This window comes from Emys orbicularis, chromosome 6 (genome assembly GCF_028017835.1).
Source record: "Emys orbicularis isolate rEmyOrb1 chromosome 6, rEmyOrb1.hap1, whole genome shotgun sequence".
NCBI classification, from domain to species: Eukaryota; Metazoa; Chordata; order Testudines; family Emydidae; genus Emys; species Emys orbicularis.
Genome location: NC_088688.1, coordinates 50,002,481 through 50,018,602, shown reverse-complemented (window position 1 = coordinate 50,018,602; position 16,122 = coordinate 50,002,481). Strand labels below are relative to the sequence as shown.

The following is a 16,122-nucleotide window of genomic DNA, read 5'->3' as shown; positions in this document are numbered from 1 at the left end:
ACATCCATGAAATGAGTTCTGTTTCTGGTGTTTCTCTGTGTTTGCTCCTTTTAAATCCACATTTTACCTCCAAAATGTAGAAGTTACTCTTGCAGTCAGACAAACCACCTCCCCCAACTGCCACATATTCTGCTTTTCTGCGAAGAGAATTACAGTGAAGACAGCCAATGGGCACAAGACAGCATGAAATTGTATATTGTGTACCTATTAATCATTGGCATTCTGGTCTTTCTCTGTTGTCTTTTCCCCCAACATACATTACTTTTCTGTATTATCACCTGAAATTAAAACAATTAACAGTGAATCTGATGGATGCTAGCCAAGCTGCATTAAACTTGTTGGGAGAGCTAGCAAAGGCATATTGGTGTCAGTGGGTGTTGTTGATGCTCAGCACTTTTGAAAACTGGACCACTTTCTCAGGTGCCTAAGACCCCTCTGTGACGGGTTTCCCCCCCGGGTGCCATCTGGAACTGGGGTATCACTGAGCGTGCCTGACCCACCAGCCTGAGCTCCCTTTACACTGTATTGCTGACAAGCTCTCAAGCCCCTTCTAGCACACATACAAATAGGGACACACCCAGCTGCAGTTACACACCAACTCTGTGAGCAGCTCTGCATGGGAAGACTTCAGCTAAGGAATTTCCCAGTTATTCAGGTACGTCCCCCCCTTCCCCTGAGGTGTAAACCCAAAATTATACCATCTTGCGCTGCACAGGGAACTGTACAGTGTAAGCTCATGAAATTCGTCCCCTCCCTCAGTGTGGAGAGGAATATACACAGCTTTCTGCCCCAAGTTATGATTCCCACACACACTGGTTTTAGACAAAGGAAAAACAAGTTTATTAACTACAAAAGATAGATTTTAAGTGATTATAAGGGATAGCAAACAGATCAAAGCAGATTACCTAGCAAATAAACAAAACCACAATCTAAGCTTAATATACAAAAGAGATTGGATATGAATAGCAGATCCTCACTCTAAGAGATGATACAAGAAGGCTGCAGATTCTTAAGCGGCAAGCTGCACTGGCTTACAGCTTAGAATCCCTGGGTGTTCCATTCACAGGCTAAAAATCCCTTTAGCCTGGGTCCAGCACTTCTCGCAGTTCCCTCTTTGTTCCTCAGGTGTTTCCAGGAGTCTCTTTGGGTGGGGAGTCAGTGAAGAGCCACAATGATGTCACTCTCCTGCCTTATATAGCTTTTGCATATGGCAGGAACCCTTTGTTTCAAAGCTTGATTCCCACGTCAGTCAGTGGAAAAGCACTGGTATCTCAAGATGGAGTCCAGCACCAGTTCCTTGTAGTCTCACAGCGGCCATGAGTCGGAGGCTATTTGTAGCATCCTCAGGAAGCCCCCCACGCACACACACGGTGGGCAATAAGCGTCTTCTAAGGCCTATTATTCTCCCTAATAGTTCATTAACTTTAATGGGCCCTTCCCAACCAGCCATCTAGACTGAGAGCATTTTGTCTAGTCAGCGTTCCCCATGTGTAAACACGATTGTAATACAGATACATAGTCAATATTCCTAACTTCAGATACAAAAATGATACATGCATACAAATAGGATAATCATATTCAATGATTCCAATGATATCTCACATGACCTATCCTGCATAAAATACATTATGATTGATATATTCATATAATATCTCTATGAAGAATATGGAGTGCAGTGTCACACCCTCCCTGGCAGTATGATCCTCCTGGGTAATTGTGGCTCCACATGGGCTCAGCAGTCTGCCCACATGGCTCACGATGCCAAATTTTAAGCACATGCTTAAATCTCATTGACTTTAATGGGTTTAAGCACATGCGTAAGTGCTTTGTTGAATCAGGGCTTAACATTTCAGTGTAATGTGATGCTTTGTTAGAGTTCTAGGGCTAACATATTTTTGTGTATATTTAATATAATGTAGCTTGCAGAGCCTAAATGTAAAGCTTGGCAATTACTCTTTCCAGAGTTAGGGGTTGAAGATTGTGCCATGTGTCACTGGAGAAAGGTAATTTTTCCTTAGCTTGGTATTCTGAATGCCCAAACCTCAGGTAGATGAATGCCAAATTGGATGGCTAGTGCTGTTACTCATGACTGGGGACCAAATACCTGCATAATTCAGCTACTCAGATGCTGATCCTATTTAGTCCCTACCCTGGCCTGTGGGGAGAAGAAACCACCAGGAGAGCATGCCAGTGCTGGCTTTCCCTGGCTTGTGGAGTAGAGGGGAGAAGTTCCTCTGGTCCCAGAAGGGTGAAGGAAAGAAATTCACCCGGCTACCTCTCATCTAGACTCCTTGGGGAATGGGAGAGCAAACTGAAACAGGCAGGTTGTCTGGAGAAGTGATGGTTATTGAGTGGGACATAAATATTGAATACATGTAGCCCAACACTGGGCCAAATATTAGGTCCCATGCATACCCCCGCTTTGCACAAAAGTCTAAGATTTTACCTGTGTCTGTAAGTGATCAGATATCAATTCCTTCCAGTCTATAAGAAGTTGTTCATTCTGCGTCATTAAAAGGTTATTTCCATAGCTATGGATATATTCCCCTCAATGCTATACTAATGTGGACATTCTTAATATTGTATTTTGACCCTTACATGTATAGTTATAAGAGGAATATTTTAAATTTTTGTAGTTAAAACTGCAATAGGGAAAAAAATCTGTATTTTGTTATTTATTCTTGTACTTGTTATTGCATAATAAGGTTTTATAACTGGGGTTGGACATGCTCTTTGCCCCAGGCAGCTTGCTTCTGAAAATATGGAGAGGCTATCCTTTAACCCCTATGAAAATAGCAGCAAGACTGTGTATAAAATAAAGCCTAGCAAGCATGCTTGAAAACAAAAGTGAAGGTGAATATATATCACCAATAACTGCTCAAATAGCTACATTACTTCAGGCTTTCAGGCTCTTGCCTCCTTTTTTACTATTTCTGTCAGATGATCTGTCTTTCAGCCACCTGATCTGGTAGACCAGTTATTTGAACAGCAGGGGATCACTTTGGCATAATATACTATGCATGGAAGTATTCCCACAGAGAAAATAGTAATGAAATAATTCTGAGTATGGAATAGTAATCAATAGTGTTGAGATGTAGCTAATGAAAGTGGATACATTTATATGGATTCATGCCTCAGAGAATGTTCCCTTCCTCTTGCTTGTTATAATGTGAAGGAATAGTTATTTACTTTCGCTGCAGTATCTTCAGTCTAATATATGTGTAGCCGCAAGTCAAAACATGTCTCTGGATAAATGGGACTGTTCCGTTCTAACAAAACATATCTCCTGAAACAAGCTCGCTGTAGAATTAACACAAGCTTTGGCAAGCCCCACCAACGTAGGTCTATCAAGAGGAAGATATGAAGCAGAACTTAATTAAATAATTACATTAAATAATTGAATTAAACACTAATTAAATAATTAGCCTTTCCCCACCATGTGTGAAACTGCTTCTTAGATAATCTTTTCATATTAGCATCCTGTAGTTTGTACATGGACATTTCCTACACAGTGGATAGAACGTGAAAAAAATGACAGAAGAGCCACCACAGAGTGCAGTCAAGCAGACGGCTGCTGAAGTAACAGCTTGTTCTACTTGGACCCACTGGCTGTGAAGCTTGGGATGCATCTTTCATGCTATAACATCTGATGATGATGTGGAGCATGTTTACACTGGGGGCCTGATCCCATATTATTTGTATGCTCATAATTTGCATTGAAATCAATGTAGCTGTTTCGGTGTGAAAAGAACATGAGATCATGAAATTAAATGGTAAAGAAATAAGTAGTTTTGTAGGAGAGGTGACTGACAAAGATGACAGGCATTGTTTGCCCAATAGCCATGCCTTGGGAGGATTTTTAGTGGATGACAGCTTTAAAATGCAAGTGTAAAGACACAGGAGTCCAACCAGTAGAGGAAACTTAATGGGTGCACTGAAATATGATATCCTCTGGCTGCTCTAGCCTGGTCCTTTCCTTCCGGTCAGTGCTGCCCACTTTTGGGAGCTGTGTGCTCACACTATGGGAGCGGTACACACCCCTTGTGCCACCATTGCCCCTGGAGTTTCCCTTTTCACTTCTATAACCTCTGGCTAAATCTATTTCTAAGTCTTTAAAACCTTCAGTGTACATCCCATATATGTGTTATATATATATATATATATATATAACACATTTAAGAGAGGAAAAAGTATGAGTTTAGAAAGGTTGATAAGTGTCCCTTTAGTCAGTTTTAAACCCCAAAGAAATACAGAATTATGGCTGAGACAGACTGTACTTGTCGTCCTGTCCCTTGGTATTGCATATATATGACTTTAATTCGTAGGTTTCTTGACATAACACAATGAATTGATAGATCAGCCATGGGGTGTATTTGACACCCACTGTTGGTAATACTTTATGGCATCCAAAAGTGTACTAGGTAGAGCTGGTTGGAAACTTTTCAGCCAAACATTTTTTGACACAAAAATGCTAGTGTCAAAATCAAAACTTAGAAAATTTAGAAAAACGTGTTGATTTTGAAGAAATTTCAGTTAGAGGAAAAAACAGAATGACATTTAAATTTTTTGTTTCAAAATGGTTTTTCAAAATGAAATGCTTTTTAAAATATAAAATCAAGACAAGGTTTTGAAGAAAGTCACAGCTGGAATGTACTGTTTCAATTTTATCAAAACAAAATGTTTTGACTGACCCAAACCCCCCCCCTCAGGATGTGATTTCATGAGAAATTTTGAATTTTGGGGGGTTTGTTTCATTTTGGATTCTGCCTCCTTCCCCTCAAAAAAATATGGTATTTCCCATGAAATTGAAAATCCACGTCCTGCCCCATCTCTAGTACCAGCTTCCTTAAGGAAACTGAGAAGTGGTTACTTACCCAAACTACTTAGTCTATGTTGAAAATGTCACAAGGGGGGACATTTATTCCTGCCCAAAGAACCTAAATGGCTGTTTGGAAGATTTAAGCAAGACTTAATTGGTGCATAGCCTCCGTGGTGGCTTTGTGTACAGGACTGAATAGCAAATTTGTACAAGTCAGCTCTAAGAAGTCACATTTTTCTGATATGAAGCTTGTAACCTGAATATTCTTGCTAGTTTTTATGTGGCTGGAATCCCATGAGAACTGGTCTCTTCTACTAAGAGAATATTTCAGATCTCTTGCTCATGCAGTTGAATTGGTATCTCTTATTAAAGCAGATGTTATCTTTCTAGTTTGCCTCTGGTTTCAATTAATTATTACTTCAAACAGAAGAACCCTCAATTTAAATTAAATTTCCTTTGCTTTTGTAGATTTCAGTGAAAGACAATCCATTTTACTGTGCTGATTCAGAAAGCCAATAGCAGAGCATTTTATTAAAAAAGATTTTTTAAATTGAGGTTTCTAGATTAATTTGCAAAGCATTTAAGCAAGTCCATTCCTGTTCACCAAAACTTTCAAGCATGTGCTTAAAGCTAAGTGTCTGCTTTCAAGGCTCTGATTCAGCAAAACACTTGAGCATATGCTTAACTTGAATCTTTAAAACCTAATAATCTCAAAAACAAGTCCAGCTGTGTACATACTTCAAGCAAAAGAGTAGAATAATCCACGAATGCTTATAACCACACTACTGAATAAATGCTGTGTTACTTTGAGTTCTGCTTTAGGAGATTAGGATTGCAGAGCAGAAATTTGCATTATTTTCTAACAGTAGAGGTTTATGAAAAGCTCACACAATGGTTAACTAGGAAATGGACTTTGTATCTAAATGCTGATAGTCATTACATGTATTTCCAATTCAAATTTAATCTGCAATGAGTGTAGCATAAACGTAAGGATGTTTGAGTGACTTTGATATTTCTGGAGATTAGTATTTGGTAACAAAAGGCTTGTTTATAGTCCATGCCTATCCTTATTGATTGAATGTAAAGTACCTGGAGATAAGGAGGTCTGTGATGCTACAGCACTCAACTGCATTTTTAGTGATAGGACTCATTAGGTCTTGGTACAGTGCCAGAAACTGCTTACCATATTTATGGATTATGAAGAATGACATTGATGTTATTTTTGCCATGGGGCTTCTGTTGCTCATGCATTTTTTATGCTAGTTGATTATTTTATTTGGTATTTTCCATATATACATCCCCTTGAACTGTGCATACCACTCTTTAATTATTATTGTGGTAGATGTGCACAATGCACAAAAATATTTGAGTATGAATCTAACCACAGCAATAGGTAACACTGTAATTATAGATTTGGGGCAAATCATAATCTTGAATGTGGAGAAATATGAATTACAATTTCAATGTTTAAATTAAAGTGCAGTCCCTAACCTGAAAATAATGCAGAGTTTTTTGTTTTTTTTGTTTGTTTGTTTTTTTTAAGAAAAAAAAAACAGCGGAGGTTTTGGGGTTTTGGCCACCTCCCTCTTTTGTATAAATCACCCCAAATATATGTTCTTATTTGAAAATACAGGTCAAGCTTTACTCTTAGATTGGTAGCTAAAGGACAGGTCAAGTTCCACTGATCCCCTTTTGCATCTGAGTAAGCTGATTTTCTGTCCTTCTGTATTGGCTAGTTTGTCTCTCATCTTTCGTTTTGCTTTATTTAGAGGCCCTCTAAAGTTTATCTGGATCATCATTTCCCCTAAAATACTCCTCCCCACAAAAGCAAATACATGAGTGAAAGCAGTGGAATAATTATATACTAAAGTTGGGGGAGCAGAGAACCAGGAGTGAGAATGCATTAGTGCATCAGGGGGACAATTAGGATAGCAAAAATTGGAGTGGGGTGAGAAGAGACATGTCCCCTTCAGCCTCCCTCCTGTATGCTCACATGTATGATCCTGAATTTGCTATGAGTGGCTCACCCATCCTAGAAGCTGAAATCAATTGTATTAAAGAGACAAGGTGGGTGAGGTTATATCTTTTACTGGACCAACTTTGGTTGGTGAGAGAGAGACAAGTTGAGCAACGCAGTTAAACCGACCTAATCCCTGGTGTAGACAGTGCTAGGTTGACGGGGGAATTCTCCCTCAACCTAGCTACTGACTCTTGGGTAGGAGGAGTACATACACTGAAGGGAGAACCCCTCCCATCTGCGTAGCGTAGTGTCTTCACTGAAGTGCTACAGCGGTGCAGGTGCAGCATTGTAAGTGTAGACAAGTCATGGGGGGAGATGCTGGGAGGGTTGTTAGTGTGTTATAGATTGTTGTCAGAAGCCATAAATCCAGTGACTCTATTCAGTCCATGATTTTCAGTGTCTAGAAAAGTTATGAATTTAAACTCCCAGGCTTGTCTTTGAAAGTGTTGTGCAGGTTTCCTTTGAGGATGAGGACTGATAGGTCAGATATAGAGTGATCGCTCTGTGGAAAATGTTCACCCACAGGTGATAGGGTGTTTTTGTCTTTTATCATTTTTCTGTGTGAGTTCATTCAAACGCGTAGTGATTGTCTCGTTTGCCCACATAGTTGTTGTTGGGGCATTTAGTGCACTGGATGATAGGCTCATGTTGTGATAGGCTCATGTTCTGTGTAGAACCTAGAGATCTTGAAAGGTGTGTTATGGGGGGTGTTGATTATTGTAGCAGTAAAGTTTTGTCTACAGGTTTTACATCTATTGTTCTAGCCGGGTCAGGTGCTGCTTTGAGTTGGTGTGTCCTGGTCTGAGGGAAGCTTGCATCTGATGATTAGCTTGGAGAGGTTGGGGGTTGTTTGAAGGCCTGAAGTGGGGGTTCAGGAAAGATTTCTTTTGGGATGGGGTTCCCATCGAGTATGGGTTGTAGATGTTTGATCATACCCCGTGTGGGTTCCAGTGTGGGGTGGTAGGTGACAACTATGGGTGTGTGGTCGGAGGGGGTTTTTCTGTATTGAAGTAGGTTCTCCCAGGGTATTTGGGTGACCTGTTCCTTGATGTGATTTACTTCTCTGGTGGAGTGTCCTTGTTTGGTGAAGGTGGTTTTAAGTGTGTTAAGGTGTATATCCTGGACTTTCTTCTCTGAGCATGTTTGTGGTATCCAAGGGCCTGGGGTAGATATCAAATTACTTGATGTGTTTAGCTGGTTACTGGATCTTTGAAGGTAAGTGGGTGATCTGTGGCTTTCTTGTATATAGTTGTCTGTGGGATTCCATTGGTGAAGCTGATGTATAACCCACTAACGGCCCCCTACTTCCTCCTCCTCTCCCAATGACTGGAGAGGTGTTAATGGGCCACTTCACCTTGAATGATCCCTTGAAATATGTGTTAATTACTTATGCTAACCAATCTGTTTTACCTTGTATTTAGGTGCAACACACTGAGTACCTTTCCCAGTCCTGAAGAAGAGCTCTGGCTGCGTAAACTCAAAAACTTCTCTCTCACTAACAGAAGTTGGCCCAATAAAAGACATTACCTCATTGCCCTTGTCTCTCTAACATCCTGGGACCAAATCAACTACAACAACATTGCGTATTTCAACTGTACTGCAGATTTCTCTTGGGAATGCTAATAGGTGCTGTATAAACACACATGTAGACATAGTCCCTGCTCCGAAGAGCAGGGAAAAACCAGACTCAAATAAATGTGGCAAGCAAACAAGAGCATGGGAGAAAAGAAGGTAACAGTAATGAGATCATGCAGTTACCTCAGCAAGCAATGAGTATGACTTAATGGTTCTGAATCATTTAACTGACTTAAAATTTGTTATAAATTCCCAGTCAAACCATAACTCTCTGTGCTCCCTTTAATATTTGTCTCCCCATTTGAAAAATACAACCCTAGGCTTTGTGCCTCTTATTTTTCTATTATATTTGTTTTCTCTCTTTTTGTAGGCTGTTCCTAACGGATGCCCTAGCCACCACAATTAGTTCCATTTTAAAATCTTTCTACTGTCTACACTAGCCCTCCACCCCTGGGGCAGCTACCTCACAGGGGCCAGTGAGCAGAGGTGGTAAGTCTTTAAATGTGGCAGAAAGTCTATTAATAACACAGCATACACTGATGGCACTGTAGTCTCAGGCTATGGAGATGCTGCTGAGGCTGCCCATTACCCAACTCATTGACTTAGGCCATGTCTACACTACAAAATTATGTTGACCTCAGTTACGTCGGCATACAGCCACTGCAGTTATTACATCGTTTGTAAGTGTCCACACTATGCTCCTTGTGTAGGTGATGTGCGTCCTCACCAGGAGTGCTTGTATCGATGCAAATGGCAGTGCACTGTGGGCAGCTATTCCACTGTGCAACTTGCCACCATTCAATATATGGTGTTTGGGGAAGTTTTAGCAATCCCTCATGGGGCTGAAACCAGCCACGCAGGGGTGACTGGCACCCTGGGTTCAACTTCCCATAATGAAGGGTTCTCCATCCCACAATATTTTGTGCCTCCTTTCAAAATCCCTGCAAACCCACGTGACCTTCCAGCCTTCTCTGACAGAAGCATGGATCCTGCATAGCTCTGCACTATAGTGATGTGCATTGTGAGAACATGGCACCTGATCCTGCAGTATTTACAGAGTTGCAAGAGGAGCCATGGGGAACATGACGATTCCTTGGAGGCCAGATGCCTGTGCTATATAAAGAGAAACAATTCAAGGCTGTTGGCGGCATTCATGGAGCAGCTGCAGATAGTGGAGCCCAGTTCTAGGCCTGAGAAACAAGCACTGACTGGTGGGATCTCATTGTCATGCAGGCTTGGGATGATGAGCAGTGGCTGCAGAACTTTCGGATGTGCAAGACCACATTCCTGGATCTGTATGCTGAACTCGCTCCAGCGCAGGGACACCAAAATGACAGCTGCATGGACAGTTGAGAAGTGAGTGGCAATTGCACTGTGGAAACTTGCAATGTGAGATTGCTACTGATCAGCCAGGAATCAATTTGGAGTTGGGAAATCGACTGCTGGGGTTGGTGTGATGCAAGTGTACAGGGCCATTAATCACCTCCTGCTATACAGGACTCTGACTCTGGGCAGTGTGTAGGACATAGTGGATGGTTTTGCAGCAGTGGGCTTCTTGAATTGTGGTGGGGTGATAGATGGCATGTGTATCCCTATTTTAGCACCAGACCTGCTCACTGCAGAGTACATCAACAGAAACTACTACTTTTCTATGTAATACAAGTGCTGGTGGATCACTGGGGATGCTTTACCGACATCAATGTGGGCTAGTCAGGGTAGGTACAGAATATGCACATCTTTAAGAACACAGGATGTTCAGAAAGCTGCAAGCAGGGATTTTAGTTCACCAGCTGTCTGCTGATTGTGAACAGCCAGATTCCAGGACTATAAGAAGAGCTTAACGGCTCAGGGAGGCTTTGAAAGATCATTTTAATAGTGAGCCAGAGTAGTGTGTGTTGCTGTAGAGTGCGCTCTACCTGGCCTTGCTCTTTTTCAGACCAGTATGAACCTTGCAGTGAGATGTGTGTGTGTGTGTGTGTAACATTGCCAATGCACCAATTAATATTGTCTGTGTATGCTGTTGTCATAGAACTTATAAAATGAAGTTATAGGAAATTGGTGGGTGTTAGACCTACTCAACACCAGCCAGCATATGTTGTAAACTAATAAAGATGAATTATGTTTCAAAATATAAAATTTTATAAAATAAAATAAAAATTATAACTTAATAAAATTTGATGAATTAAGAGAAGAGAATTTATGAAGCGGAAAGAACAGTTATTTCCATTTCAGATGCACATACACCAACCATGTCTTTTACAGGTAAGTGTCTGGGCACTTAATGTCCCCTGGGGTAGAGTGGTTGGGGGTAGTGCAGAAGTCTCTGATGCCATTTGGAAGGTTGAGTGGGGTGGGGTGCAAGGAGGTTCTGATATGGAGTTCTCTAAGGGGTGCAGAGGAAGGTGAGTCTAAGACTGTTGAACATACAGGTCCACCAGAGTCTGCAGCATCTCTGTTTGCTGCCCGAGAAGGGCAAGCATCTCCTGCTGCACATCCCTCTCCTTTTCTTATGCCTTTCTCCTCTTCACTCTATCCTTGTCCATGCTGTCTGCAAGGGTGAACCTCTAAGCCCTGTGCTAGTTCTCTGATGCAGCACTGGCTTGCAGGATCTCCTGGAACACATCATCCCGAGTCCTCATCTTTCTCCTCCTTATTTGTTTCAGGCATTCCACTGGTGTGGAGAGGGAGACCTTCAAAGCAACAATGCCAGCAGCTAATGATGCATCGAACAGAGGTCAGTGTATTCATGACAGAAATTGAAACTTAGGATACTGAACTCACTCCCCTTCATCCACACCAGTTGTAAGCTTGGGTGGTGTTGGGAAAATGAGGAGGGAATAGCTCACAGGCCTGAGTGTATGTGTATAGGTCAAAGGAACTGAATAAAGGCACAGTTTTCTATGGGCAGTGGTGATTTCAGCTGATATCTCACGCCTGAGGATGACAGAGACAGAGCTTCTGCTGTTGTCACAGTGCCTCCTGGGACCATATACTGCTAGCAGGTATACTCCAATGGTGCCGGCTGAAGTAATCGCTTAGTGGCATGGGAAAGTGTCCTACCATGGCAGAAGAAATAAGAGAGCCCTCCCTAGAAACCTTTAGCAGAAGATTGCAGACTACCTCCATGAAAGTTTCATTGAGATCTCTATGGAGGATTCACAGACATCCTGGTGCACATAAACTGCTGAAAAGCAGATAGGAACTGTACCTCTTGGTTGTTTCACTACTTCTTCTGGTACAAGTAAAAACAGTAATCAACAGATGTGACCTGCTACTTTGAGGGTTCTATCCCTGTAATTTAAAAGCAAGCTGCATCCTTCCCCAGCATCAGGCTCGCCCACGCTCAACTGTTGGGACTGGCTGGGCTGCGGTGGGGTCAAAAACATGTCCTGGCTCACTGCACATCTGGATGCCCTAGGCCACCTGTCCCAATACTCCTCCTCCTTCCTGTTCACGGTGCAGGGCCTGTGACTCAAGCTCCTCCGAAGTATCCATGGGGTTGTTAGGGGTGGTGGTGAGGTCTCCGCAGCAGGTCTGCAGCTCTGCATCAGATTGATTGCTGGTCTCCTTTTCCTTCTGGTACACCTGCTGCAGCTCCTTGACTTTTAAGCGGCACTGCTGCTGGTCCCTCTTGTAGCCTTTCCCCTCCATGCTCTGAGCAATCTGCTCATAGATGTTGACATTTCTATGGCTGGATTGGAGCTGTGCCTGCACAGCCTCTTCTCCCCGCTGACCGAGGAGATCCAACACCTCTTGTGTCCTACAGGTAGCAGTGCTTCTTCAGCGTGGAGTTGGCATGGTCAGCTGGACAGTTGCTAGGTGTGCTCCATAAGCTGGGAAATCAGGAAAAGAAACTTCAAAAATTAGCGAGGCATTAAAGGGGAGGAGTGGTTCCCTGGTCACCTGGCCACTGGGCAATAGAGTTCCCAACAGTGACCAGAGAGGCCAGGGTGGGGGCATTGTGGGACACCTCCTGCATGCCAGTAGCAGTCCATTTAAGTAACTCTGTATCTACACTGACACTGTGTTGAGCTAACTACTTTGACCTTAACTCTACGCCATTCAGGGAGGTGGTGTTATTGTGTTGGTGTAGCAGGGCATTTATGTCATCAGGAGTGAAATTTAAGCGTAGACACATCCACAGTTAGGTTGACATAAGCTGCCTTGTGTGGACTTAACCGTGTAGTGTAGACCAGGCCTTAGCTTTCCCATTCCAACCAACAATCAATGTCCCAACCCCACAAAACCCTCTTAGAAGCTATAACTGCTGATGTGCTAGTGCAGGGAATGCCCGCCCAGGAGTGGTATAGGCAAGGTGCTAGCCATATTCTGGATCCTCATGTCTGCTGCAGATCCTACAAGAAGTCAGCCAATTAATGAAGACTGTGTTGAGAGGCAGTCAGGGATAGAGGAAATTATTTATATATTAAAAACAAACAGAAAAAGGCAAATATCCTTTAAAATTGTAGCCTTCTCCCCTATCACACATGTACCATGTTGCTTCTTTTCTTGGTGTGAGCTCCTTGTGGCAGGGCACATAGACTCATAGAATCATAGGACTGGAAGGGACCTTGCTAGGTCATCTAGTCCAGGCCCCTACACACGTCTTCCTAGGCGATCTTGGGACTTGTAGAAAAATGGAGCCCTGAGACTGACTGGAGCCTCTGGCCACTAGTAATATCTCACACACAAAACTACACTAAAAGATTAAGGTTGCAAAGTCAATTAAAAGTTAGGAATTGCTTGAATTAAGGTTGCTCATGCAACTTTAGTTTGGCCCCCTTGTATATATGCATTATGATACAACCTTTATATGATTACATACTATTTTTTCCACCGGATCCCTGTCTCATTCAGTGTGCTGATAGATCATGCTCTGGAGATGAATCAGGGTTGAGTAGTGATGGAGGCATTTGGCTATAGGATCCCTGCCTCTTTTGTTGCCGAAGTTAGAAGGTGTGTAGTGAATGATGCAGGGGCTGCAAGAAGAGAAAGGATGGTCTTATGGGTAAGGCAGTTGAATGCTGGTCTGGAGAATTGGATTCCATCTCTGCCTCTGCCACAGAGTTGCTATGTGATGCTGGACAGTCAAGTCACTTAAACTAAACTTTTCACTGATTGCATGTTCCTTGTTTTATGGCTGTTCAACTCAAGACCTTGGGATCCGATTTGCACAAATGCTGAGCATGCACACAGCTGCAATTTAAGACAATAGCTGGGTTGACTTTGAACATAAGTGTTATAAAATGCTAAGTACTCTGAAAAATCAGGTCCTAAGTGTCTCAAATTGGCAACAACAGTGACATTGTCATTGTGCCTCTGTTCCTGTCAATAAAATGGGATTGTGTTCTGCAGTGTTATTGTAGCCCCATTCATTTCAGGATATTAGAGAGAAGGTGAGTGAGGTAATTTATTTTATTGGACCAACTTCTGTTGGTGAGACAGACAAGCTTTGGAGCTTACACAGAGCTCTTCAAGAGCTGCATTAGTTTTTCACTCTGATCAGTTGCCATTTCCCCCTATCCTTGCTGCTCAGCTATTCAATGTTTCATCTATCGCTATGTGGAATGTGATCTTAGAAATTAGATTACTAAAACTAGAGGGGAGCAGTTAGCGTAAGGGACAAGGAACATATTAAAACATAACTTTATGTTGATGTATTCTTTCAACAGCATTGACTGTTGAAGCAGGTCGATACTTGAAACATTGGTTGAATAAGCTATTCCCTAAACAATGATGGAATTCACCAAATAGTAAGGTGTTGACTAGTATTTGACTAGTGTGTTTGAATAAAAGCCGCACCAACACACAAGCTCTGTGCAGCATTTATGTATTACTATTACATGAGAGCTTTCATGGGTAGTTCTACTCGTGGGCAGGAACCGCGAGCCTCTTCCACCGGATCCCGCTGCCAGCGCCTAAGCCCGGGGCGGGGGCCATTGACGTAGCGCGGTGCAAGGGCTCTGTCAACAGATGCCCCCCCCGCCCCCCGCGCGCTCTATAAAGAAGGGGCCCGGCGGCTCCGCGGCGCTTCAGCACCATGGAGAGCGCCCGGCTTCTCGCTCTCCTGAGCGCCACCTTCGTGCTGCTTCTCGGGGCCCGCGGCCAGGAGGAGCCGGAGCTGCAGCCTCGCGCCCTGGACCTTTACCCCACCATGGAGGACACGTCCCACGAGAAAGAGCTGGTAGGTGCCCGCCCACAGGGGAGCTCAGTCGAGCCATGTGCACGGCTCCCGGGGAGGCGAGGGCTGGGGGAGGCCAGGCTGGGATCCTCCCCGAACCCCCTCGCTAGGTACCGAGCAGCTGGGGGTATTTCATGCAGCCGCAGCGCTGGATCTGGGCTCCAGGTAGCCCGAGAGTTGGACACTCCAGCTCTGTGTCTCGACAGCCCTCCGGGAAACGGAGCGGGGCGCCTGCCTTAAGGCGCTAGGTGCTCGGCGCTGGGGCTCCCGGCGCTGTGTCCGCGGAAGGCAGCGCCCCGGTGGGCTGAACGTTTGTGTGTTTGCAGATCGAGGCGCTGCAGGAAGTCCTGGAGAAGCTGAAAAGTAAAAGGATCCCAGTTTACGAGAAGAAGTTCGGCCAAGTCCCCATGGTGAGTGATTTCAGATCCGAGCCAGTTCTGTCAAATGTTTCCAAGGCCAAAAATGGGCTCTCCCCACTACAGCGATTGGGACAGCAGGATAAATTCAACTGAGGCTAGTTATCTGAAAACTCAGGAGCACCTTAGCATTGGACTAGACCATGAAACTGAATTAGACAAATACTTGAAAGATAACAGTGGGGGAGATACGGATCTCAAATACACCCGCGTAAGGGTGTAAATCTGGAGTAAGTCCAGTGCCTTCCGTAGAGACACTCCAGATTTACACCCGTGTTACTGAGATCAGGATCTATGCCCTCTTCTCAGGCTGGGAATGCGCTGCTTCTCTCCTGGGAAAATACCTTTGTAGTTCATTGAGCTGATCAGCTGTTCGTAACTCTTCTGTTTAATTTCTGCAGCATAAGATACCTTAGTTTGGCTCCCACTGCTGGCAAATTCAGTCTTTAACATTGTTGCTGTAAATGTCACGTTTCTCACCCTATCTCGAAACAACTGAGATGGAAACTGAAGCAATTCTAAAGAAAAATTAGGAACTTTGATATAAATGTTTTAGTAGCTGAAAGTAAATAATTTATGTAGCGCCTCCGGGTACTGTAAAAATAACCAGGAACTGAGACCTTGACCATGTCGGTTGCTTTGCTCTGTCCTGTGCCTAAGAGTTTGTTGCTATTTACAGTGTGATGCTGGCGAGCAGTGTGCAGTGAGGAAAGGAGCTAGAATTGGGAAGCTCTGCGACTGTCCAAGAGGAACTTCTTGTAACTCTTTTCTTTTGAAATGCTTATAAAGAATTCCCCACGGAACAACAAAAGGACCCAGTGACCTTGCCTGAAAGTAATACCTGTGCTCACCCGAAGACAGTGGAGAAAACGTCTTGTGGTTTGTTATTCAGAGAAAGTCAGTTAGAAATTCTAAAGGTGCCAGAGCAGTGCCATGTCTGACGTTCAGCATTTGTACTCTCTTTCTCTGTTTAATTTTGTCCGTCAAAATGTGTGTATCGCTGTGTAAAGGAGTTTCTTATATTTGGAAATTGTATTTTTGTATGTGGAATGTCCTAACGACAATTAGCGCTAGACAGCACTTGTAAATTACAGGCTTTTCCAGAAATGAA

The 16,122-nt window shown here is 43.3% G+C and overlaps 1 protein-coding gene across 1 annotated transcript; it reads left to right on the top strand.

The window, feature by feature from the left end:
* The first annotated feature begins 14,454 nt into the window (after positions 1-14,454).
* CARTPT (CART prepropeptide) lies at positions 14,455-15,798 on the top strand. The gene is made up of 3 exons (XM_065406987.1): positions 14,455-14,598; positions 14,922-15,005; positions 15,691-15,798. The coding sequence occupies exons 1-3, from the start codon at positions 14,455-14,457 to the stop codon at positions 15,796-15,798; spliced, it is 336 nt and encodes a 111-aa protein (XP_065263059.1).
* The last annotated feature ends 324 nt before the right edge of the window (positions 15,799-16,122 follow it).

Bases quoted from the DNA above. Each gene is read 5' to 3' on its own strand.
- CARTPT (XM_065406987.1), top strand. From the start codon at position 14,455: ATGGAGAGCGCCCGGCTTCTCGCTCTCCTGAGCGCCACCTTCGTGCTG. The intron at 14,599-14,921 runs GTAGGTGCCCGC...GTGTGTTTGCAG, and splicing joins CGTCCCACGAGAAAGAGCTG to ATCGAGGCGCTGCAGGAAGT. The intron at 15,006-15,690 runs GTGAGTGATTTC...TGCTATTTACAG, and splicing joins AGTTCGGCCAAGTCCCCATG to TGTGATGCTGGCGAGCAGTG.